Below are 25,194 nucleotides of genomic sequence, written 5' to 3' on the forward strand. Positions count from 1 at the left end.
TCGCGAGAATCAAGCCGGGCCTCGCGAGACATAGATTTTAAGCACGTCCGGTTGCAATTTTTCCAAAATGAAATATAGCTTTCTCCGTAAGTTTCGAAAAGCCACAGTGGCCTTGGAAACATATTAATAACGAAAGACAATTAGATGAGGCCTGTTAGCACGAGTATTGTGGAAGAACACAAATATTTGTCCGGCAGTCAAAATGTGAGGCTATTCTGTGTTATTTAAGGAACCTGCAAGTGGAGTTCCATGCACGTGTACAATTGCTGCATTCATGTACTATTACATTTATATATACACACACACACACACACACACACACACACACACACACACACACACACACACACACACACACACACCTTGCAGGTTTCCAGCTTTTTTTTTCCCCATCTTCTTTTTAAATAGACATCTACTATTAAAACATTGCACTACAAACTGCTGACTACTCATCACACCTGAAAATCTTTCAAAAACCAAACTCTGTTATCCGTTGTGTTCGAGATGTCATTAACCTATTCATGCTGAACCATCGGGATGTATTGGGAGTAAACAGAATTGAAGCAGACAGTAAACCAGCATTTTGTATATTTATTTTCCAACTTATTACATGAACACGTATGGAATTCATACAAAGTTATCTTGATCCCCCCCCCTCCCTCCCTCAAAATCTGTTTTCTACAAATAAAAAAAAAAGAACAAAGAGCATTTTCTTGACAAGAAATCCTGAAAATCCATGGGATGTTCCCAAAGGAGAGAATTGTGTATAGTGCGTTTATTTTCAGCAGTCATTCTACATCCTCGCTGCCGCTTCCAGTCTCTGGTTCTGTGACGTCAGCTTCAGCATCGTTTACGGGCTCCTGGAGCTCTGAGGGTTCAGGCTGAGACTCCTCCATCGGTTCCTCAACTGGCTCTGGTTGAGAGGATTGTGTCTCCTCTGCTCTTGTCAACTCCTCCTAGAGAGAACCAAAACATTTGAGTCAATAATGAATTGTAAAAACATTTTTATGAGACAATTAAACCCCCTGATAATTTGGGGCAGCATAGAGTAGTGTTTAGTTGATTAGGCTGCATGCAAATTTAAAAAAATCATGTTACTTTTCAGGCTAAACGGCATTCGATAATATGTATTTATATTATAATCGTCTGCACCCTCATTATACATTCATGCATGTGAGAAATACCCTGTTTGTGTCTCTACTAAGCAGTTTAAACTTTCAGATGTTTAATTGCCACTGAGCCAAACACATTTAACATGCAAACACAGATGGAAATGTCTAATTGGTCTACTTAATACAACTACAAACATGTAAAAAGAGAAAAAGAAAGAAGTCTATTGTAACTTGCCTGGGAAACTGTTTCAACAGTTTCACCCTGTGTCACTGGAGCAGGCTCCTCGTGCTCCATTGGCTCCTCCTCCTCTTTCATGACAGCTGGTTGTGGCGGCTCTGGCGTATCCGGCCCGTCCAGTGTCACAGTAGGAGCCTGTTCTTCAACTAGGGCAGGAACTGGTTCCATCTGTGTGAAAACAGAAAGGATACGACAACAACTTGTGAATAATAGAGGGATTGTTTGATTTTTATAATCAATTTCTATACAGATATTAGGTAAGAAATGGCTGAACAGATGACACTGAATGACCAGCAATGTTGGAAAGACAAGATGTTAATTTATGTTGCACTAAAAAACAATTCTAGTTAATCATAAGACCTATGTCACTGAAGAACATTAACAATTTATGGCAGGGAAAAGTGTGCAGGCTTTATGAATTATGTTTATATCCGGATCAGTTACCTCTTTCTCCACGACAGGCTCTACAGGTTTTGGTTCTGGCTTTTTATGTGCTTCCAGGACCGACATGATGGAGACCGGTATGTGAGCTTGCTGTTGCACAGAAAAACAGAGGACATGAAGAAATCCCAAGAGAAGTACAATTCCCTTTTTACAATGTATTTGCCATGAGGCTCTGTGTTTGAGTAGATCGGGCTCTTACCTGATGAGGTGTGAAGGAGAGGACATGCTGCAGAAGAGGGTCTCTCATCTCCGGGCAGCGCTCAAACACGCTCGTCAGTTGAGTGGGCGGCAGCTGCAGCAGCACGCTGTACGACTGAGGCTTCGTCCTCTGGCAGCACTTTACAAATCCCTCCCACACCTTGGGATACTTCCACACCTACATGGGGAAAAATATTATGTAAAATATTGTGAACATATTTGACAAGTTAATAGAGCGATTAGTAAAATATTAATTCCGGGACATCAATGACTGAATAAACCATGAATATTTGGCTGAAGTTTGGTGCCGACCTGCTTGACGATGAGGCGGGACAGGATGTTCATGACGAAGCCGCCAAGTCGCGGATACATGGTGAGGGACTGGATGACGGTACGCATGAGCAGTATGGGGAGGGGGCTCTGCTCCATCAGCTGTTGCATCACCACCGCCAAAACCTCAGACGTGTACACGTTCTTCTCCCCAAAGCACAGGTTGGTGGCTGTAGTAGAGACATAGAACAGTTTATTTGCCAACTGTTGTACAATGCAACAGAAACTTGAAAAATATAAAGATAATCGGGGCTCAGGCAAGCATAACTTAAATTATATTACAGGCCTCTACCTATTATACAGTTGCACTATTATACTGCCTGCAATTTGGGTGAAAGTGATGAGTGCATCACACATCTCAAAAAGCTCGTTCCAAAACCCTTTATTGGCTAACCTGAATACGTCGCAATTATTTGGTAGTTCCTTTCAACAGTCAAACTCTAAAACCGCGCAGTGATGGTGTGAATGTATGGCAAAATGTATTAAATTTAAAAAGTGATATACCAGGGGCAACACATTGCCAAGATAAGAGTAACAACAGATTGAAGCAACTGCAGTTCAGAGACACACAATAACGCAGTTTAAACCTTCAAGCTATTTAGTTTGTTAATCAGTGAGCAAAACACTGACCTTTTATGATGGACTTCATATCACATTTGGTTGAATCTATGTTGTGTAAGGCAATCAGCAGGTCTCCAGGGGTGAGAGGGGACACAGATGAACTTCCCTCACCTGAAAGAGAACACACAACAGTCAAAACACATCTACGTTATAACATATATTTAAACTACTTTCTCGAAGTGGTAAAAAGACACGTGTTTTTGCTTAAGCTAATTACAAAGTAAATGTGGATTGCACAATATAATAGAGAGAGATCCACCAATGAAAGACATAAATGACTCTTACTGTGCTGAGTGCCCAAGAGACGGTTGAACACCTCCTTCACTACAATCGGGTTGAGTTTGATCAGCTTGGGGAGAGCCTGGATGACTTCATTCTATATGAGAAAAAAAAAATTATTACAAGAACAGTAAGTGACAGAATTCGTTATGATTATGATGCAGTGGCAAGACACCCAGGACATTCAGAATATTGGAATGTGTGATGATGATGATGTATGTATGCAGTGTGCATTACATTACAAAAGCCAGATCAGTTTACTAGACTGGATGAGTTGCAGAACCTAACCTTTTCAAGGCCATTAATGACTGGAATGAGGAAACGAACATCTGGAACTCGTTTGTGGTAAAGGTCTCGCACTCTCTCCACTAGCTCTGGAGATGGAGGCACTGAATGGAGGAAGGAAGACTTGTTTTACACACCAACACTATTTATTTCCTAGACTTTCTTCGATTGTGCTGTTATCCCATGTAAGGCTGCATTTCTTTGTTTGTTTTGTTTACCTTTATCAGTCAGTATGTGCAGACAGCGGGTAACTAAAGTCTCTGCCCCTTTAGGACAGTTTTCAACCAAGAGCAGCAGCTCAGGAGAGTTCATCCCCATTCCACGGATCTATAAGGGTGATAACTTGTCAATACCGTTCAAAAACAACACAACTTAAATGGAGCAACTGGGGGGGGGGGATGTCATTTAACCTTTTCTGAACAAAACCAGCGCTCTCACAAATCGTGAACCTGAGACTACAGGTGTATCGGCGTGTACCGTTCGCTCTAGTCTACCTTCTCGTCAAAAGTGAAAAACACATGAAGAAATAGATAAACATGTAGTCCAATAGTCCGGCCTTTGCTCTGAATTAACTGAGTCATGTTAGTCTTTCCAGGCATGCATACCTGCTTGCAATCAGATGACCTTTACACATAGAGAACCAAACAATCATGAGGAGGAACTCAAACAGTGTTTTTCATTTTATCCAATTGTTTGGTGAGAGTTGCTTATAATCAAATATTGATGAACAAAGTTAATTTTCAAGCATCCCTCAAAAGACACATGCATGACAGAGTGAGGACATGCCAACAGTGAAGAGCGACTTACAGGCTGCTCTATTGCTCGAAGCACGCTGCGCTTGATGTCCGCGATGGCCTCGGTGTAGACTGACGCCAGCTCGTGGACCAGTCGGTGGTTTAGAGGCAGCAGGGACAGGTAGAGGAACAGACACTGTCTCACTGTCTCTTCAGTCCACGGGGAAGCCACCTCTGTCCCAACAAACACACAGATGTTACTAAGACGTACCGGTATTTGCCTAGCAGGGAGAAGTTAGGCTGGAAAAGTTCACAAAAAAAAGTTTTCCCTTCCTCCTGCAACGCAGTTTCTGGTTGGCAGGATATGATCAGTGGCGTAAATATAGGCAGTGCAGCAGTGACCTGGCATTATTATGGTGTAGCTGCAACGGCTTCAAGTGGTGTTGGTGTATAGAAACTGTATTACATCTTATCCATGCTATCATAGCAGTTTATAGATTCAAAGTAGCTAATGTCCATCTGTCCTGGTTAATTTTACAGTATTAATTTACTACATTACAAATCTGTGATTGTTGAGCACACCTATGACACACAGGACTCGCACACCTCATGGACAAAACAACTGTAATGTCTTGGAGCCTATTAGTGGCTTATTCACTGTAATTATTTCTAACTATTTCTACTATTTTGATGTCCTTGTGTACAAGCTTCCAGGTGTGAATGTGTAACTGTGTGATTTGATCCTGAAAAAGAGAGCACTGCTCTTGAATGTATCCCCGCACCTGTATCTTTGTCAGCCCCAAAGAGCAGAGATGGAGGGTTGGGATGAACCAGAAGCTGCATGTAGTTCAGGGCAAACTTCTCAACGTAGTCCCTGAGATGGTCTTTCTCATACATGCGCTTGAGAAACGACAAGGCAGTGGTCCGCACCTGAAATATAAAGACAGTCATTGAAAAGTATGACAACCGTAGAAGAGACATAAGTTCAGCAAACTGAGTGTGAGTTACACATGAATATGATCTTGATACAATGAATGGTCTCACCTTCTCTTTTTCATGTGAGCTGAGATCCAGAAGCACATGCAGATACTGAAACTGCCTTGAGGGCCGTTTGACAATAAGCTCCTTCAGAGTCGTCATGCCCAAATACACCCGAGACTAAAAGAAGTGTCACAACAAAAGTCAAACAAAGTTAAGTGGACATACGGGGAACTAGCTCTTAACGCAAAGCGGTGTCTCTTCATCATGTCACGTACCTCGTCCTCACAGTAGCGTCGGATTACTTCCAATGCCGATTCTGTTATAAGGGGAGCCTCCAGTACCAGCTTGGTGAAAAGTCTGGAAGAGACAGAATGGGAATGGGCTCACTTTTTTGGGTTTGCTCCACAGTATCAGCAAATAAAAACGGGAACAAGCCGTGTTTTACAGTCATTATAGAACATAACCAGCACACCACTTTAGTCCTTATGTCTAAGAGGTACAATGTTTATGATCTATCCAGAATTTGTACACCTGGAGCTCTTGTCAATCACATTAAACGTATGTTCGGCCTGTATACGTTTTGATTGTATTTATTCCAATAAAATAAACTAAGTGGCAGGAACGAGAGAACGATTTTTCTTCCCTGCCACACACAAACAAAAAGCCAAGTTTCCTCTGATGTGATTTTTTTTTTTTTTTAAATATAATATTTAAAAAAAAAGAATGTATATATATATATATATATATATATATATATATATATATATATATATATATATATTTTCTTTTTTTTTAAATATTATATTTAAAAAAAAAAAAAAAAATCACATCAGAGGAAACTTGGCTTTTTCCAAGCTCCGGTATAAGTCAAGTGGAGTGAGAAGCGGATACTGATTCTTCAGAGAATCATCACACTGCATCTCCATCAGTTCTAATTCAGACTCTCTTCACTTCTTCTGCATCCATCAGGAAGGGAGTCGAGAACAACTTTGTTTATTTCTCAAGAAAGATCTTGGAAGCGCTGACTGAATTCTGTCATGAGATGTGATGACAGACACATATTTCCCCTTTTTAGCAGAAAGGTTGACCTCTGGAAAAGCTGCTCTGATTTCAGACAGTGTGAGGAAGAGCAGCGTTGATGCTACGTAGCTGTGTCTCAGAGAGACGGAGCTTCACATGGAATGGGTTCATGTGTGCGTCTATTGTGCTCCTACCTGCTCTAGCTTGCAGGCTCTTGTTCAGTGTGAGATGATGATAAGATCAACTAGAGGCCAGGTGTGCCAACCATAGTGTGTTACTCAGCTCATGAAGAGGTCGTCCTTCTCTTTCATAAACTGGTCAGCTCAGTGCTGCAGTGGTTGTATTCCCTGAGTCTGACCACTCAGGGAATAAAACCCTGAGAGGTCAGACTCAGGGGAAAAAAAACACTGCACCGGAGCAGCTGCGCAGCTCAGAGAGAGAGGAGGTCCCTGTTCAGCTCCGCTTTAAGTTAGCTGACAAGTCTTCGTGCTCTGTGTTATGAAGTCTCGTCTGAGAGGTTTCTGTGTCGCTGTGAGCCGAGCGACCTCGTAGCTGTTATGATGCATTTTCTCGTGTTTTGTTCGGACGGCAAAAATACGATTGTTGAGCTAGCAGGCTAGCTGCTGTAGTTTGCACACCCCTGGTCTAACCCATGTTACGGCAGCAAGAGTTGGCTTCCATTATACGGGTTGCCCCGGCTCTCAGAGTGTCAGCAGTTTGATTGAATTGTATGTATTCTGACCCTGCTGTCAGAAAAGCTAACTATGTAGTAGTTAGCTTTTCTTTTTTTAAATAAACCATGGATATACATTTAGATTGCTTGAGGTAAAATGCTGCCCCCTAGGATGTGTTCAGGATTTACACATTGCACTTTTAAATAAGAGCTAGAGAAATAAAAGCATGCTGTAAACATGCACATTATTTGTCTCACCCATCCCTCTGCTCGGGTTTCTCCTGCAGGCCCGACAGCAGAGTGTAAAGACAGTGGTCGTAGCTGTCCAGCTGCCCGGCTGGCAGGTGGCTGAGGTAAGTGTTGTACTCTTGGTAGAGGAGAGAAAAGGCCAGGTCACTCCTTGTCCTGATGTCCTCCAGAATGAATTGCAGCACGTCTTCTTTCATTGTCCCTTCAAACTGCGTCACAAGCTTAGAGAGCAGCTTTACTCTGACCTGCCAAACAGACACGCCGTGGTTATGCTCTGAAACAGGCACTTGTTTTGTGCTTAATAAACCTCAAGTGCAACTCAGTCATTATGAAGGAAATGAGAGATTAACCATGTGGGGATTACATACATGGGACATGCCACTTTGAGCAATTGTCTTCTCTGAATGCAGGATGCGTCTGACTGCTTTGGAGGTTAGCTTTTCGATCTCGGCGTCTGATAAAGGCTGGACGACGTCGGACAACCGGAACACTTTTTTTCTCCCACTTGGCCCAGCCATTCTGGAACAGAACAAAATCACACAGGGTAATAAGTCTGACTTAAGCAAAGGCGCTGCTGGCAATACTTTTCCTGCCATCTTTGTGTTGGAGCCAGAACTCACTTGGTTTGTCCCGTAGGAAGGATGGGTTCAGGAAGCCTCTTGACTGCGGCGGGAGCCTCTGGGGGTGGAGTCTTTTCTTTTTCGTAACCTCCCACCACAGAGATGGCTTGTCCCACCATACAAGCTGGAACTTTGCGCTTGATGAACGGGTCTTTAGCAATAGAGTCCTCGTCGTTGCCTTCGCTCTTCACTGCATCGTCTTCTCTGGCTTTGCACTGCTCAAGTCCTAAGATATCATGGTTTTAATTAGAGCCCAGACATTATACCGTAGGATACCAAATTAATAGCAACATCAAACTGACAGTTACTTTTAAACTGTAAAATTAACTGAAAATAATTATAAATATAAACATTTGAATAAATTAAAAGTAAGACATTCTTATTTATAAAACATTTATTATTTGTAGACTCCATTACTGATGAAACTCCAGGAGGTCCCTAAACCCAACCAAGAAATAGCACTTCACATGATCCTCCTTTTTAAACCACAACATGTTGTATTTTCACTTTGAATAGACAGATACAAGAGTGGTATCAACTCTGGATGTTTTTTTTCACTAACCTGGACCAATCCCAGCTGCAGTCATCTGCGTAGCCATCAACCTAGCCAGATGTTTAATTTGGGCATCAGTGCCAGCTGACTCAACAGGTGTGTATGTGGCCTGGAAGGATGCTGGCATGATATCAGGTAGATACACCATGCTGATGAGCACCTAAACAACCAGACAGACATAGACGCTGAATTGTCACAAAGTCAGGCTTAAAGGAGAGAAAAAATAATAATAAAAAAGGCCACTTCTGCTCACCAGGTTGGCAACATTCGCAGGAGAGAGCAGTGGGTGCAGGAACTCAGCGGTGAGGTCAATGGCAGACTGTGCTACTGGAACAGCAGCTGGTTTAGGAACCGAGAGCGGGGCTGGTTCCTCCTTGTCTTCGTCATCCTCATTCAGGGCCGGCTCTGAACAAACATAAACAAACATAAAGAATACTCATGTTCACAATCAAGCTGCAGGTGTTTGTGTCCAACACTATATTTTATTGGGCTTGGCTGACCCGATTTGAAGATTTTGGTGTCGACTGTGTTTTAAACAGAGTCACCCTGATAGATATGCCATACTGATTCTACAAATAAAACGGTATAATTCAAAGCAGTAAAGGTGAACGAGACAGAGCTACAATATTTATTAAATTCTCTTATATTTTTTTCAAGCAACCACTGCCACCATCTACTCACCCATCTTGAGCTTTTTTCCCTCTGTGTATTCTTCATGCCGAGGCCTTTTGCGCTGCTCACGTGGTGCAGGAGTAGAGCGTGTTATTTCACTCTGGGGCATTCCCAGGTCCAGCAGCAGAGTGCCAATTTGACCCTGGAACTCCAGGCTGCAGGGATGCTTGAGGACCGCCACCAAGTGCAGCTTCAGATTCTTTCGCACGCTGCTGACCTGAGACTTGGCCAGAGTGGGTGGCAGGTTTGCTGAAAGGGTATACATGGGGGGGGGGGGGGGCATTTCATATTATATGATGTACAGTCAAATAATGATTTATTGAGCACAAAGATTTGCACTGCAAAAGCAAAACACAAAAGATATTTTGTATCAACATTTGCCTGGCTTGTAAGAATTGTGTGTAAATGGTGTTGTGGGATCGTGAACATGACACCTGCTTACCATGCAACGTCTCATAGGCCTGCACCACCCCTGACATGAACATGGGCCTCTGACGGGCGATAGTGGCCAGGGAGCCAAGTGTTGTCGTGAGGTTAATGCTGGTAATGGCCGGATGGACCATGAACTTCAGCAGCTTCTCCAGCGCAGTCTTTCCCTCCTCACATAACACATCTGTTGATTGCAACGGCATCAAGATATCAGTAATAAAAATAAAGGCTTTAATGGACTGGACTAAAAAGAAGAAAAAAACATGTTAACACGTTACGTTCACAGAGCAGGATTATAATATACCGTAGCGAATGTAAGAGTGATCTCTGGGAACTTTGTCCAGGCTGATGTCACTCTCCTGCCGCTTGGGAACGTCAGAGTCTGACGTCCGTGGGGACAGACTGATGATTAATGATTCCGTGAACTTGATGGCGTGAGTGCGAACACCGTCATTTTCAGAGTCCAGTAAGGCCAGGACATCCCCTTTCATCTGTGTGACCAGATCCCAGCATGACTCCTGCCTCTCTGTTACGGCTTTAGAGCGAACCAACCACTGGCAAGGAAGAGACAGGAGTAAAGGGTTTGAAAAGGCAACAGATATTGGTTGTAGTTACTTGATTTTGTTGTATATTCCTATGAATAAACAGACTACATCAGATTTACAACATTTACTCTTTGGGCTAACTCATTGCAGTCCAAAATCTGCAAGTGAGAATATTTCATAAATTAACCATGTATTTACCTGCAGAGAAACTTTGTACAGTTGTGTGAGTGTGAGGATGGCTTTCTTCACCACGTTCACACTGTCATCCTTCAGCAGCATGTTCAGATTGGCGACCAGTCTGAGAAGGAGCTCATTGTCCCTTTTACTGGAAAAACATTGAAAAGAAAGACTGAGATACCTGCAAAACACTTTCTTTCACAAACGGAATTTAGAGCCACAAGAAGACGACTTGTCTGTCTAATAACTCACGATGCTTCCTCAATGAAGCCAATGACGAATTTTCTCACTTCGATGGACTTGTCAGTCTGAAAGGCGATCAACTCCTATATGATGAACAGGCCAATGGAAGAAGAATTATTAATTAAAATGTGAGTTTACTAGCAAGTACACAATGTGCCACTTTATGCATTCAAATAGCTTTACTTAAGGTCAAACAACAGTTGGATAAGAGAGCTGCATACAGATGTACTTACATCCAAGAAATTGTCAAGAAGAGAGGGATCCTTGTTAATGATGAGCTCTTGGACCTGAAAAATATATAAGATGATCGATTCAGTATTGTTCTCCATCGACTTTCTGCTTCATAGGGCCAAGAAATGGCGTTTAGGATTTGCACAGATGTGGAACCAATTCTGTGGAGCTATAGCTATAGAAAGTTCTGGCTCCACACATAATTCTGCTATACTGGGAATACAAAACAAAAATGGTATGGCTTGTTTGTCTTTCTTCACAATCATCTTCGGGCATCGTTGCTGGAGTATGTTTGCTTGTTACAAGAAAAACATGATTTGTCAGAAATATATTATCTCAGAAAGTCCAAAACAAACCCCACATCAAACAAATGGCATACAGAACAGTTCAAGACAACACTGACAAAAAAGAACAGAAGAACAGAAAAAACAGCAAACAATCAAGTAAGCAACAAACTAAATAAGACGACAATTAGCATATTTGATAAACAGACTACAAACCTGTTTGAGCACAGTTAGCTTTTCATCTGTGGGTATCAAGGCGGCCTGGTTTAGCAGATCCACCACCTGGAACAGGACAAGCAAACTGAATTAACTTTTCCCTTTACAGACATTTATCTATATACATGAAAAACATACCATGACTACACATCACAAGACAATGGATGTCTGGCTGCACCTTAACCCAAATGATACTGATTATAATATTGTGAACGAGTGAATTTTAAAAGTTGCTTTCAATCATTTCTTGTGGCCATGGCACTTATTGTGTTGCTAATTTAACACACTAATGCACCATCAGAACAGCTTACCCTTTCACTGGTGGTCATATCGACGACATGGGGAGTGGATTGAGTTCCCTCATCTGAAGTAAACTCCATGACGCTGCTCTGCTTCTCCCACTATGTGGACATCATGTTCTTCAAAAACTAATAAAAAGGAACCTGTGTGGCACACAACCGCAGTAAATAGGAAAAGTTATTTGATGCTGTTTTATAAGCAGCCGAGGTCACAATAACGGTCCGACTGTGCTACACACACTGCTCGTACCAACTGATGGGGCACAGATAACGCTAGTTGCTTGATTTCTGTGACTCCTTTAAATACTAAAATGCATCGTAGATACAAGCCATTAATAACAAGGCCTTATCGCTGAGTGTCACAACCCAGAATGCTTCGCTCCTAGCTAGCGCGCGAGCCCCGTGCTAACTGTAGTGTTAACCATATTGCTGTTTTAACAACGACGTTATATTTACTCACCGCTGCACAGACTCGTTACGTCTGTCGTAGCAATAGTAACTCAAACGTGACCAGTGTGAGGGACTAAATAGTGTCGCAGGTGTTGTATATAGCCAGTAAGTTCAACAACTCTTCTCTGTTAGGGAAGCCGCCATGTTTAATTGAAAAAGACGCTCTGCTCTGCTTCTATTTCTTCTTCTACTGTTGGTGAAAGCGCAGCAGAAAAGCAGCGCCACCTGCTGGACACATCGTCGCTGCTGCTGCAGAAACAATTTGGTCCTTTGTGATTTGTTTTTAGTAACGTTATGTTCGAATTAAATTATCATTGGCCTATATATGGCGTGTTTGGAATCATTTGTCAATTGTGTTGTTTATTTGGGTGCCTCTGCTTCAGACTTCTGATCAGCACCACAGACAGTGACACAAAACTTAAAAGAGTTCAAACACAAAACTAAATATTTTGTATTCAGATAAAGAAGAAGAAAAACATTTCAAATATAAAAACTTAACAATTACACAGGCGTCTTTATTTTTTTGTGGAAATCCGCAACAAAATCCAGGATCCTTTTAGTGCTTGATCGACTGCAGAGCTTTTCTGGTAATCTACTTTTGGCGACTTGAATTTGAAAATGGCACAAATAATATCAACCAAATATTATTACTATAAATTATAATGTGAAATGTTTAATATTGTATTGTATTAATTATTAAATGAAAAGGATTTCATTTGAGATTATACATATCAAATATGATTAAAAGCATGTTTTGGAAATGATTAAACTGGATAAACTGTGATTTATATGGTGTCTAGTAATTGTTTTATGATTTATTCAACCAAAACGTAATACAGTACATGTTTCAACATAAGGTCCCTGCTGCCAGAAGATTTTGACCACTTCTATACAAAATCATTTAGGATCCGATGTGCGAGGTCAAATAACCGATCACGTTTTTAATATTCCAACTTCATTTTCATCTTATTCTGGGGCCAGATAGACAGTATTTGATAATACAGTCTGTCTCATGGGGCAGTGAATCTCAGGTGAATCTAATTTCAAGATTCAAGATTTCAAGTTCAGCTATATAACATACTAATATGTAATTATTTGTGATGTAAATATGTATTCAATAGATTAGTGTTTCAATGAACATAATACATTTAAAAATGTTTAAAAAGAAGTCTGAATTGCGTGCCAATATTCGCCACTTTAAAACTCCATATCCCAGAAACCTCTGCGGCACATAAGTGATGTCACCTGATAACGAGGAGGGGAGGGTGCGCTAATGTTTACAACCACTGGGATGTCAATAATTTCATCGTAAAAACTGAGATTTCCGTCGATATTTCAGCAGCGAACGTAACGACCAGTATATAATGGTGGAAACTAAATGAGCTCTTCTCGCATTCAGGTAAAAAGACGACTTAAATTCACAATTTCACCACTTAATCAAGCTTGTTAGCGCTTAGCTCGCCAACGTTAGTTGCCTGATATTGATAAACAAGTGAACGCAGCACCGTGATTATTGCAAACGTTAACTACTCAAACTAGCTGCACTTTTAACCAACTTCCTTTAGGGAACTGGTGATAACGTGACGTCGAAACCCGAGACAGCCTGGCTGTTGACTTCCAGCCTGTAACCATTGAACAGCTGGTACAACTCGTTAGCTTGTAAGCTGTTTCGCTAGCTTTCGTTTGAAGAGGCGGCTCATCTGACGGGATTCACACACATAGTTCCGTTACCGTTAACTAAGCTCACTCTTAACACGAGTAGTCACGTACAGCATCTCTGTTTCACGTTAAGTTGTTTACTATGCAGCAGCACCCACAGGTGACGTTTAACTCGCTGCACTACTGTACTATTGTACAACGTTACTCCTATTTAAACACAAGGACGGAGAGATGCAGCAGTTCTACTGGACATTATAGACTTAGTTGTTGGTTTGAAAACGTAACATTGTTGTTTTTATTTATTTTCGTGGCAGGGTTTTGTTGCCTGGTTAAGTGGACTTGAGTCATCTGAACATAATAGTTCAGTGTGCACGTTTATCTGCTAAACAGGTGTGTGTTGCAAAGTTAAAAACAAGTTATCTCAGCTCTGCAAGGATATCATACTGTTCATTTTGCTTTACATACTTCCTGTCATACCTTTCCTTTTGCTCTGAATGTGCTGTCACTTGTAATAGCTTCTTTAGACTATATACATTTATAGAAAATAGCCCATCACAGTTTCCCCTTTTTTAACAGTCCAGAACACAACAATCTTCAAGTTACAATGATTTGAAACAAGGGAAAGCAGTAAATCCTCACATTTAAGAAGCTGTTTGTCATCTGTGCTTGATAAATTATCAAAATAGTTGCAGTTTCTTTTCGGTCTGATTTGGTCAGAAATGAATTCATTTGAAACTCTTACCTTGCTGCCACTTTTAAGAGGAGCTGGAGGCCCAGAGTTACTAATATTGCTGTACTTTCTTGTTAGAATCTAGAATGCACTTTCATGGAAAACTCATGAATGATTTGTAACATGCTGGCGGCAGTTTCTGAATATCTTGTAACTCCACCACGTTCTTGTCCATGCATGCGTGTCCTATCAGTGTCCTGATGGAGTGGGTGTTCATCATGAACCGGATGAGCTCTCAGGGCAGCTCTGCAGCCCAGCGAAGGCGGATGGCCCTGGGGGTGGCGATTCTCCTGCTGGTGGATGTCATCTGGGTGGCCTCCTCTGAGCTAACCTCCGTAAGGACTTTGTCATATTAAATCAGTTTTCCACACCTGCAGCTGCATTGTGGGTTGCAGAAAGAGAGGGAGTGCATTGAGATTATTCTGGAATCAGAAGTCAATAATGTGCACTATTTTGTTTGTGTTTTATTGCGTTGTGCCCCAATGTATGACACAACTTTGCCCTTCTCTCTCCCAAGAACGGGTTAATAAAGTACTCCAATAATTTATTAGTAAATATCAATCCTGCAACTCCATATGTTATAATATATATATATATATATATTCTCACTCCAATTTTAGAAGTAAGGTGCCAAGTCATTTTGAAATAAGTGCAACAATTCCTTCTGTAATGGAGTGGATGGAAAGTATCAAGTGTCACATTGTATTCAGTAAATATAATGTGTTACATCCTATGCTCTCGGGTTGAACTGTGTTTAACTTGACAGACTTGAAAGAAAACAGGAGTGCCCGAGAGATAAAACTGTCCAGCTTGTAACATCTTGGTTAACCCATAAAAGCTGTTATCCTAACCGCTTCCTCCCGTTGATTCCTCCTGCAGTACATTTTCAAGCGACAGGAGTACAACAAACCCTTCTTCAGCACATTCACCAAAACCTCCATGTTTGTACTGTACTTGCTGGGTTTCCTGCTGTGGCGGCCCTGGAGGCAGCAGTGCACTGGCACTCTGAAACGGAGGCACTCTGCGTTTGTAAGTAGTTAAAGCGCAAGGGGTGAGAGTGCTTTCTGTGCATTTTATAACCTCAATCATACAGAATCACAAACCATGTCTTTTAACAGGCTCATGTCCAGCGGTGTGATCCCATCGCAAGATGGTCTCCAGTTGACTTTACTTTCTTTTAGCTACATCTGCAGTTGGTCAGTAAGTTCATGGTTTGAACTGCTTCTCTCTGCAGTTTGCTGATGCCGAGGCCTACTTTGCACCCTGCACCACTGACACCTCCGTGAACAACTGTTTGGTACGTAGTTTAATCTTAAAACAGTTGTGACTTTGAATCGCAAACTAGTTGAAGGTACTACAAGTGTAACTAGCTCTGTTTGTTTAAACTCTCCACTTTAACAACTACAAATGTTTGCCTTTCTCTGTCACTCGTGTGCAGAGCGAACCGCTGTATGTTCCGGTGAAGTTCCAGGACGTACCTGCTGAGCACTCCAATTGTCTGGTGGGAGACTGTGAATCTTGTGAGTACACAGTGGTTATCAGTGTTTAAATAAAAAAAAATAACATGGAGCATAACATTGTTCTCCCCCCATGAATTAACAAAGACCACAGGAGTATGCTGTAGTGTTAACCTCATGAATTTGGTCTCATTGATGAAACATAACAACAGAGGGCAGTGGTGAGCTAAAATAGTTCAGATCATTGTTTAAAGTCAAGATGAAAGACACAGTGTATTAACGAGAAACCTCTGTCCGATCTATTGGGCGACCCTCAGACTCAGTTCTCTCCTTTCTCTCTTCTTTCACATACCATCCTAATGAGAACAACAGTTTGAACAAAAGGATTTAACATTCCTTTGTCATGGTTGTATTTCACAGAGAAATGGAGAAATCTTATAATCTTTTGGCTTTTTCATACTTTTTAGTGATTCAGTTCAGACAAGCTATGACTGACCTACATTTCTTTAGTGGATGGATTTAACCAAAGAGTCTAAATCTGCACAGTAAAGGTTCTGAGAAAGTGTTTTCTGGTTTCTATTGTGTTTGTATTTCAATCCGTTCATATGTTTGGCAACTGTTATTAAAATTACATGACTTGTGCTCATTCCAGTCAGGCATTGGCACCTGAAGTGTGATATCTTGTGTAATGAAATTAAATGGAGTCTCAAAACTACTACATTGTTTTTGTGTTTGTACATTTAAATAAAACCCTGCATCTGTCTATTCACTCCTCTTTCCATGTGTGCTTTCCCAGCAGCTTCCAAAAAGCAGCGGGTGCGTTTTAGTAACATCATGGAGGTGCGTCAGCTGCCCTCTACTCAAGCCCTGGAGGCCAAACTATCCCGCATGTCCTACCCAGCTACCAAGGACCAGGAGGCCATGTTACGCACAGTGGGCAAGCTAACTATCACTGATGTGGCCAAAATCAGCTTCTTCTTCTGCTTTGTGGTGCGTAAAAGCCAGCTCTTTGCTTTTACATTGCCGTACCAGATTATAGACATGATGCATAGTAACGATGTATAATTGATAAAACACAAACTTTTTTCTTTTAGTCTTATTTGGTAGCAAGGTGGCAATAAATGTGTTTTGCTGATACGATGGAAAAAAAAAAGTGCTGTTGGCACACTGCAAGTTTTTAATCATTTAGCCTTTCAAGTGATGAACTGCTTTTAATTTGTGATAATACAATCCTCAGAAATAAAAGTTCTGGGTTGTTTTTATTACGTTCTACATTTTAAAGCTTTGTGTTATTGAATTGTAAGATGTTCCTGTTTAGAGTTTAAATGAAGGCAAAACCAGGCTTTGCCAGGTACGTTAGATGGTATTTACCACAGGGCTGTTGTAAAGTGATTTAATAAACATCACATCACTGCTTCTGTCTCTCTCCAGTGGTTCCTGGCTAACCTGTCCTATCAAGAAGCTCTGTCTGACACGCAGGTTGCCATCGTCAACATCCTGTCATCCACCTCAGGTGACTCTTTCTCTCTGTGCTTTCACGACAAAACGTGGTATTGGTAACCGGTTTCATGGGAAATGTGCGTGGATTAGGTTGTGATTTCCCCCTTGAGGCAATTTTGTGATATGGAGCTATATATTTACAATTGATTGGACTTGACTTTCTCCTCTCCCTCTTCAGGCTTGTTCACGCTCATCTTAGCAGCCATATTTCCCAGCAACAGCAGCGACCGTTTCACCTTGTCCAAACTGTTAGCTGTGGCTCTGAGGTAAGGCCTGAGTGAATGTGTTGGCAGTGGAGTTGAGAAAGGCATGTTGATAGGTTTCTGTGCTGAAACTGGATTTATTATTTTATGTTTTCTGTAGCCTGATGCGTTTCCATGCTTTACATTGTGATTTGTTTTCTAAAATGCCATTTATCCCCTTTGGAGCAATATTTTTGAATATTTATCGTTCCCCAAAAGGACAACTCCTAACTGTTCTGTTGTGCCTGACCTTACCTTTTGGCCAATGCGTTTTGCCTCTTTTCCTCTCCAATCGGACTTTACCTGCATTCAACCAAACCTTCTCTAATGTGATTGGTTAATATTACTGGGACTGCAGACGCAAACCAGATCGCTTCCCACATCAAAATCCTGTCCCGTTACCTACAGATTCTGCATATCAATGCAGAATTTTTTTATATAGATTTATAAGCCCTGACATCCCTGATACCTTATTTTCCAAGGCACCTATTTCTATTTTGTTCAAGTCTTTGTGTTACTAAAATAAATAAATTAAGTTTTAGCCAAATTGTTTGGCTTGTCATTTGAAATTTTAGTCAAAATTAACTGTTTACATGTTGGTCACATGTCGGCGCAAATCGCATTCTTCCTTTTTGTTTCATCCAACATTCTGTCATTGAGCACTGACTCAATATATAAACGGATGCAATATAAAATGGATACATTCATATAGAATTAAGAAAGCTGTGGCTAATAGAAATTAGAAAGCTGTAAGGTTGGTGGAACCGCTAAAATGTTTAGATCTGCAGATTTTAGGGGCCTGGTTGGGCTGTGAGGAGTTAAACGCTATTTAATATAATCTGGACAACGAATGGCCTTAGTTAATAAAAAATTTAAATGCTTTTTAAACGTAAGGGGGAGTGATGCTAAAAACAACAGGTCAAGAAAAAAGAGTTACAGTAGTAGTTTTTGTCCGTCATTAAAATGTATCTTGGAGATTAATTGATAAAAACAAGCTTAGATGATATTTCTGGTATCCTGCTCGACATATGAACATTACAGGGCTCTTTGGACATTTTGTGCCCTTGATATAGATGTGATTTTGAAATGTCATTACCTGTAAATTGGATTCAGTCAGTCCCTGTTGCATCTCTCTTGTTCAGCATGGGAGGTGTTGCCCTCGTGAGTTTCTCCAGCATGGACAACCCTGATGAGAAAGGCGCCGTAGGTAACGATGGAGACAGCGAGTATCTGTCACTCATTTCACATCATTTTTACATTACTCTCTAATTGCCGAATAGTGTTGAATCGATGTAATTTTAAACATTCTCTCCAAATGTAATTGACTTTTTCGTGGAGGTTCTTTGTGGTCGCTGGCGGGGGCGGTGCTGTACGCCGTCTACATCGTAATGATTAAGAGACGAGTGGACCGGGAGGATAAGCTTGACATCCCCATGTTCCTTGGTGAGAACATGCTCAGTGTATTCTCTTTAAATGGGTACTGGTTTTTGTACATATTTCAGTCACTAACTAAGCCATGTCTGCATCTTATCCATGTGAGACATAATCGAGACCCCTGCACATTGTAGCTACTTTTAGTCCACGAAGTCTTCGCCACTGTGGAGGACAGGAGTCTTTCGAGATGTCTAAACTGGAGCTGCTGTGTGTCTCTCAGGGTTTGTGGGTCTGTTCAACCTGCTGCTGCTGTGGCCTGGCTTCCTCCTGCTGCACTACACGGGCTTCGAGGCCTTTGAGCTTCCCAGCCAGCTGGTGTGGACGTACATCCTTATCAACGGCCTCATTGGAACCGTTCTCTCCGAGTTCCTCTGGCTCTGGTGAGCACCTGACTCGTTATTTATTCAGGTCCCAATTCTGGCACAAAACCGTTCCAATCTGCATTTAGTATTTAGACATTTCGATACTCTCAGCTGAGAGAGTAATCCGCTTGAAGAATACACTTTTCAAAAAAGATGTTCATGCTGTGACTGGTGATGCTGCTTTCTCTCCTCAGGGGCTGTTTCCTCACATCGTCTCTGATCGGGACTCTGGCGTTGAGCCTCACTATCCCGCTCTCTATTTTGGCAGATATTTGCATGCAGAAGGTACGTTTCCAATAGCAGGCACTTAACAGTCAGAGTTTAAAATAAGATTTAAGAAAATGTTTAAACAAAATCTGTTGACGTTTGAAGAGAGTGGGTCAGAGCAAATTGCAAAAAAAAGAGTGGGTCAGAGCAAATTGTCAGGTTAATGTGCTCAAGTTGATGTTAATGTGAGTAAATATCGCTTCAAATTGGGGTAAATTAAGCGTACTGTATGTTTTTAAAAATGAATGATCTGAAGTCGTGACGGTAGTTGTAATAGTTACTTTCCTCCACATGTGTGCGCGTGGACAGGTACGATTCTCGTGGCTGTTTTTTGCCGGGGCGGTCCCCGTCTTCCTCTCCTTCTTCATCGCCACGCTCTTATGCCACTACAACAACTGGGATCCTGTCCTGGTGGGGCTGAGGAGAGTGTACGTCTTCATTTGCAGGAAACATCGCATTCAGAGGTATACCAATGTTTGATCCTACAGAGGGATTACAGGTGACGCATCACCCCGCCAGAGAGACAAATCTGACGTCATTAGCTCAGAAATTAGCCATGTAGCCGATTGCCTCAACCATATAAAATCTGTCGTGACAAGCCTCACATTTACTGTTGATCATCTTCCTATCACACCGTTAGTTTGGTCTGTTTTTTGTTTGTTTTCATGCCCTTCATTGTTTCAGTTTATGAAAAACCACTTGCAGAGACGTAAAACTTGCCTGAGTACACAATGCATCACCTTTTTATTTCTTTTTGGCAAGGTTTCACAATCAAGGACCATCTTGAAAACAGTGTGTTTTGGTCGATTGAAGGACACAGGATATTTGATTTTGTTGCCCAAAAGCGTACAAGTTGTTAATAAATCAAAACTGAGGAGTGAACAAAACATCTTTAAAAGGTAATGAAATACAGTTTAATCCCTTGCAGCACTATTTGGTGCTCAGCTGTGCGCTCCATTCATCAAAGCTGATAAGACATCCACATAACAGGTGGCACATTTATTCATTTAATGGGTGGAAATGTTGCTTCCATGAATTCCATCTGCTAATATAAGTCATTTCTGTCCACACACGCACACATCTGGGACACAGGACCAAGTTCATTTACACTCAAGTCGGTGCACGTTGTGTGCTGTAGGTTTGTGACAAAATCAGAAAGATTCCACATAAAGGTTTCCAATCCGGCTGCAAGGTGATAGTGGTGATAGTGGCTAGCACTGTCTCCTCACAGCAGGAGGTGCCAGGGGTCAGTTCCCCCTCTGGGTGGTCTTTCTGTGTGGAGTTTGCATGCTCTAAATTGCCCGTAGGTTCACACCTACGAGCAAGTGAGCGTGGACGGTTGTCTCTATATGTGACCTGAGACATACTGGTGACCTGTCCAGGGTGAACCTTGCCTTCACTCAATGTCAGCTGGGATCGGCTCCAGTGTCCTAAATAGGATAAGCAGTTTGGAGAATGAAATGGAATAGTTTCCAGTCCAGTAAAGCATTTAATGTTTTAAATAGAATAGTGTGTTGTTAATCCATTGTATTGTGGTGAATGACCTATTTATAATGAATTGACCTTAACTCTGACACACACTTAAAGAGTCTTTTCATCTAGGACATCCTCACAAGGACAATATGCTCCATTTGTAGCTCGCAGCCTCGCTAAGTTAAGTCCATAATCAGATGTACATGCTTGGCTGACTATGCTCTCTGCGGCAGTTATGCTCTCCATTCTTCTGTGAATGCTTGTTCCTATTTGGTAAGGGAGGATTATAATAATGATGGCTGTCAAGATGATGGCTGTGATGATGATTGACAGCCGGCTCCCTCTGCCCACAGATTGCCAGAAGACAGTGAGCAGTGTGAAAGCCTTATTCCTCTCCACCCCTTCTCCCCCAACGAAGCAAGCTTCTGTTCGTGAACCAGCAGTCAAACACAAAGTAAACGACCACTCTGCCCTATCGGCCTCTGACCTGTGTTGTTGACTGGTCTGTTCTTTTATGTGTGTGTTATTGTGTGTTTTAGAATGTAAACATGCACAAAACAGCTGGGTTAAATGTGAAAATTCCCAAACTAAAAACAATTTATATTTTCTGTACTTCCAACTGCCTTCAGTGTGTGACAGTGCTGCCTGGAAGTAATTCAGAAACAACCAACTTCTCTTTTAATGTAAAGACTTTTTTTTTTTTTTTTTTAAAGACAGTCAGCATTTGTTAAGTTTAATAACTTCTAATGGAAAAATAGTATTACTTAATTATATCCAATGATGTTTTTTTTCAGTCATTTTTATAGATTTGCGAAAACTCTCTGGAGACTCGCTGCCTGATAACCTTAACTATTCAAGGTCGATGCCTCACCGGCTCGCAAGAGTTTAGTAACTTTAGGGTTGCCGTTGAGACGCAACCCTTTCTAAACACAGCAGATACAGTACATCAAGCCCTTGCTTGACACATTTGGTCACATTTTAAAGAAGCACATCCTCCTTTTTTTGTTTAAAGTTGCACCAATATGTATATTTATGTAAATGAGAGAAAAGGGGCATGTACAAAGTGAATTTGTTTTGCAATAGTTGATGAAGCTCAAGATTTCTGCTATCTCCTCCCTGCTTTCACTCGGTTGTTTCTCTTTGAACATCTGTCAAGTCTTTGTCGGACACCCACGGTGTTTGGACATGTTAGTGAGTAAGAGGGACAGAAGATGAGCAGGATAGGAAAGTCTTTACGTAAATATTTTAAACGTACATCTGAGATTGGCCACCCACTTCACAAAGTCTGCATCTCAGTGAAGTCGCTCTCCTGTTCACTATTCATAAGTTTAGTCAAGCTTTTCTCAGCTGCCTCCCAAACCTGCAAAGTAATTGCCAGCAGGGCAGAGAGCGCTTTTGAACGCAGCATGTGGTTTCTAATCGAGGCATTAGAAGGGAATGAAAGCTGTGGAATTTAGGACAGACTTAAGCCTGTTTGCTGGGTGTGTAGTGTTTAACAGAGGAGCAGATGCAAAAGAAAAGTGGATGCATAGAAGTAAGCCTGCAACTCATGACAATTTAATTAATGACGAACTATTTCATCATTATTTTGTTAAGTGTTAAATCTTTGTGTCAAAAAATACATCACAAGCTCATAATACTAACAATGGAGAAGCTGTTTTAAATGGTGTGTGTGTGTGTGTGTGTGTGTGTGTGTGTGTGTGTGTGTGTGTGTGTGTGTGTGTGTGTGTGTGTGTGTGTGTGTGTGTGTGTGTGTGTGTGTGTGTGTGTGTGAGTGAGAGAGACCCATGTCCACCATGTCGTATACATACTTTTTGTCTCACTCTCTTTGTTTTTTGTATCCCAAGGTGGTGAATGTGGATCTCGCTGAGCAGACAATCTGGAAAGCCTTCAGAGACATTGAACAACCCCAGTGCCTTCTATTAAATCTATTTATTTTCTACAGTGTTGAGACGACGCATACATTTCTCCAAGCTCGTTTTTTTTTATTTTCACATTCCAGTCATCACAGACTGATATTCAGTTTTTACTTCTTTGTTATTATTTCTGTGTAAATACGACCTCATGGTTATCAAGGTGCTGGACATTATCAGTGATTACTATATTGTCATGTGACCAAATGAAACGGTACATTTTGAACTTGATCATAACACTAACAGAGGCAGAGTTAACTGCCTGTTTCTTTTAAAAATCTGAAATCAGTGTTCAGAGTTCACAATATTGTCCGGAGGAACATTGTTCCGTTCTGACGTCGTCCTGCTCGTCGATGGGCCGTTTTGAAGCCTTGCTGCTTGTTTGTAAGTGAATGTGTGCAGCAGACACGGTGCATTTTCACAAAGGACAATCTGTCAGATATGTGCGTAAAAAGTTTGTCTATGATTTCTTTGCCTTTGACGGAGAAAACCTGCTTTTTCATATATCAGCCATGTGACACACCTCGTGTGATGAGTCGGTCAATATGGCCGCATTGTTTTCAGGACCAGCGATGTGGTAAAGTCAACGCAGCACATTGATGAGTTCATGTTACTCGGCAGCTTGGGTAGTGACTAAACCCTTCAGAGTGACCTATGCGTGTGTTGTGAGATATTCCTTCAGCTGATAATAACAGTCCTGACAGGATTCAACATTTTAGCATCGCTCCGTTAAGAAATATACTACTTTTTAAAACAATTTCTTTTAGTCTTAATTTTCTTTTGTCAAGAAAACCTTTTGTAAGTCGGACATGAAGAAGAGAGAAATCCCTCTACAGCTGAACGAGAGAGCCTCCCAAGCTTCAACAGCTTTCTTGTTTCCCTCTGTGCTGCTGACAGGGCTGGATCATGAAAACAAACTGTGATAGAAACATAATCTTTGTGCTTGAATATGAACTGATAGTAAGCCTTCCGCTATAAGCTACAAACCGCCTCGCTGCAATAACGGTCGTCTGCTCGTACGAGCAGTTTCCTTTGTTCAAAATGGGTGTAAATACTTTTCACAGTGAAGCGTTAATATAGTATTGATGTTTTGTTTGTGAAATTCAGATGACCACTACAGATTTCTGTCTGAGATTGTGTAACGTTTTATATTTTCTGTATCAGTGTAAATGATTATTGCCGGGGGAAGAGTTTGCATAACAGCCAAATTACTTGCAACTGAGATTATATCAAATCGATTGGACTGTTGTATATTACTTTTGTTTTTGTTTTTGCAGCAAAAATGATTTATTTACTGTGTTTGTGATTTCAAGAAAAAAATAAAAACATTTCAATTTTTTTCCAGACATGTGATCCAAGTTGTAAACACTACAGTTGAAGGCGAAATGTCAATATTATTCCACATCCTGTGGAATGTCGGATGTGTGCATATCTTTATGGAGTGTTTATTGCACTCAGTATTGACTGAATATATGAAGTAATAACTGTCCTGTGAGGATGAATTAACGGGTTGAGCACTTTAAGTGACATTTAAACTGGTTCATTATTGTACTTGCTGTTTTTCGCCAATCAGTCCCTCGTGTCACAGTTGCAAGTATAAAAGCTTTTTTTTTAAGAGGATTAGTTTCCTATGTTCTCTGCTTAGACTTCAATGGTGTGTGTGGAATCATGGATAGGATTTTTTTTTCTTTCTCAGGTTCTTTGTCTGTTTTTTTCTTTTCTTTTTTCTCTCTGAACAATTTCTCTTTTAAGTGTCATTAATGAAGATGTTATAAGATCTAAAAGAAGGCTGTAATAGTAACCTCCCTTTTATCAACCTCGGCTCTTGAATTATGCTTTTATTTTGCAAGTCTGTTTTCATACTTACACTGCACTATTAAAACATATCTTTTTAAATCTGCGTGTTAAATGGCGTACTTCTACAGGATCACGTTTCTGTTGAAGAGACATGTTGGTAAAATGTGTCGGTGCAGTAGCATTTCTTCTTTGATTTGAATTTGCATGTATTTGCTTGTTTCCTCAAGAGTCGAAAGAAAACTGTCTTGTAGATTTCAAGAAGTATAACATCAGTAGCCTAAGCTGTAGGTGGCTGATTTCAACATTTAACTTAGAAAAACATACATTACTAATAACATAAAAACCCTTTGAAATGTCTTGCTAATGGCTCATATTAAGAGTATATCAAGCTGGGGATCTAAACCTTATCAAGTTTAAATGTGGCACTTTGAATCGTGGGATTGTTAGCAGGAAGTGCTTTTTCGTGCCATTATGGCA

The 25,194-nt window shown here is 41.0% G+C and overlaps 2 protein-coding genes across 2 annotated transcripts; one reads left to right on the forward strand and one right to left on the reverse strand.

The window, feature by feature from the left end:
- Positions 1–711: 711 nt before the first annotated feature.
- Positions 712–11,514, reverse strand: sympk (symplekin; the record flags this gene model as incomplete). The annotated part of the gene is made up of 26 exons (XM_079230867.1): positions 712–956; positions 1,348–1,518; positions 1,795–1,884; positions 1,994–2,170; positions 2,305–2,492; positions 2,953–3,054; positions 3,229–3,319; positions 3,511–3,611; positions 3,726–3,834; positions 4,315–4,475; positions 5,024–5,171; positions 5,286–5,399; positions 5,498–5,579; positions 7,174–7,409; positions 7,533–7,683; positions 7,785–8,010; positions 8,347–8,497; positions 8,591–8,742; positions 9,019–9,258; positions 9,452–9,622; positions 9,743–9,992; positions 10,182–10,308; positions 10,413–10,486; positions 10,637–10,690; positions 11,135–11,200; positions 11,446–11,514. The coding sequence occupies 26 exons, from the start codon at positions 11,512–11,514 to the stop codon at positions 789–791; spliced, it is 3,669 nt and encodes a 1,222-aa protein (XP_079086993.1). The 3' UTR covers positions 712–788.
- Positions 11,515–14,469: 2,955 nt separating this feature from the next.
- Positions 14,470–24,781, forward strand: LOC306747316 (solute carrier family 35 member F5-like). The gene is made up of 14 exons (XM_079230357.1): positions 14,470–14,607; positions 15,152–15,301; positions 15,507–15,569; positions 15,711–15,792; positions 16,529–16,719; positions 17,161–17,242; positions 17,408–17,495; positions 18,614–18,678; positions 18,810–18,914; positions 19,126–19,285; positions 19,462–19,552; positions 19,844–19,998; positions 21,361–21,461; positions 22,855–24,781. Exons 1-13 carry the CDS (start codon positions 14,473–14,475, stop codon positions 21,440–21,442), a joined length of 1,449 nt encoding a protein of 482 aa, XP_079086483.1. The 5' UTR covers positions 14,470–14,472; the 3' UTR covers positions 21,443–21,461; positions 22,855–24,781.
- Positions 24,782–25,194: the final 413 nt, after the last annotated feature.

The sequence above is a fragment of the Taurulus bubalis genome (genome assembly GCF_910589615.1).
Source record: "Taurulus bubalis genome assembly, chromosome: 15".
Classification (NCBI taxonomy): Eukaryota; Metazoa; Chordata; class Actinopteri; order Perciformes; family Cottidae; genus Taurulus; species Taurulus bubalis.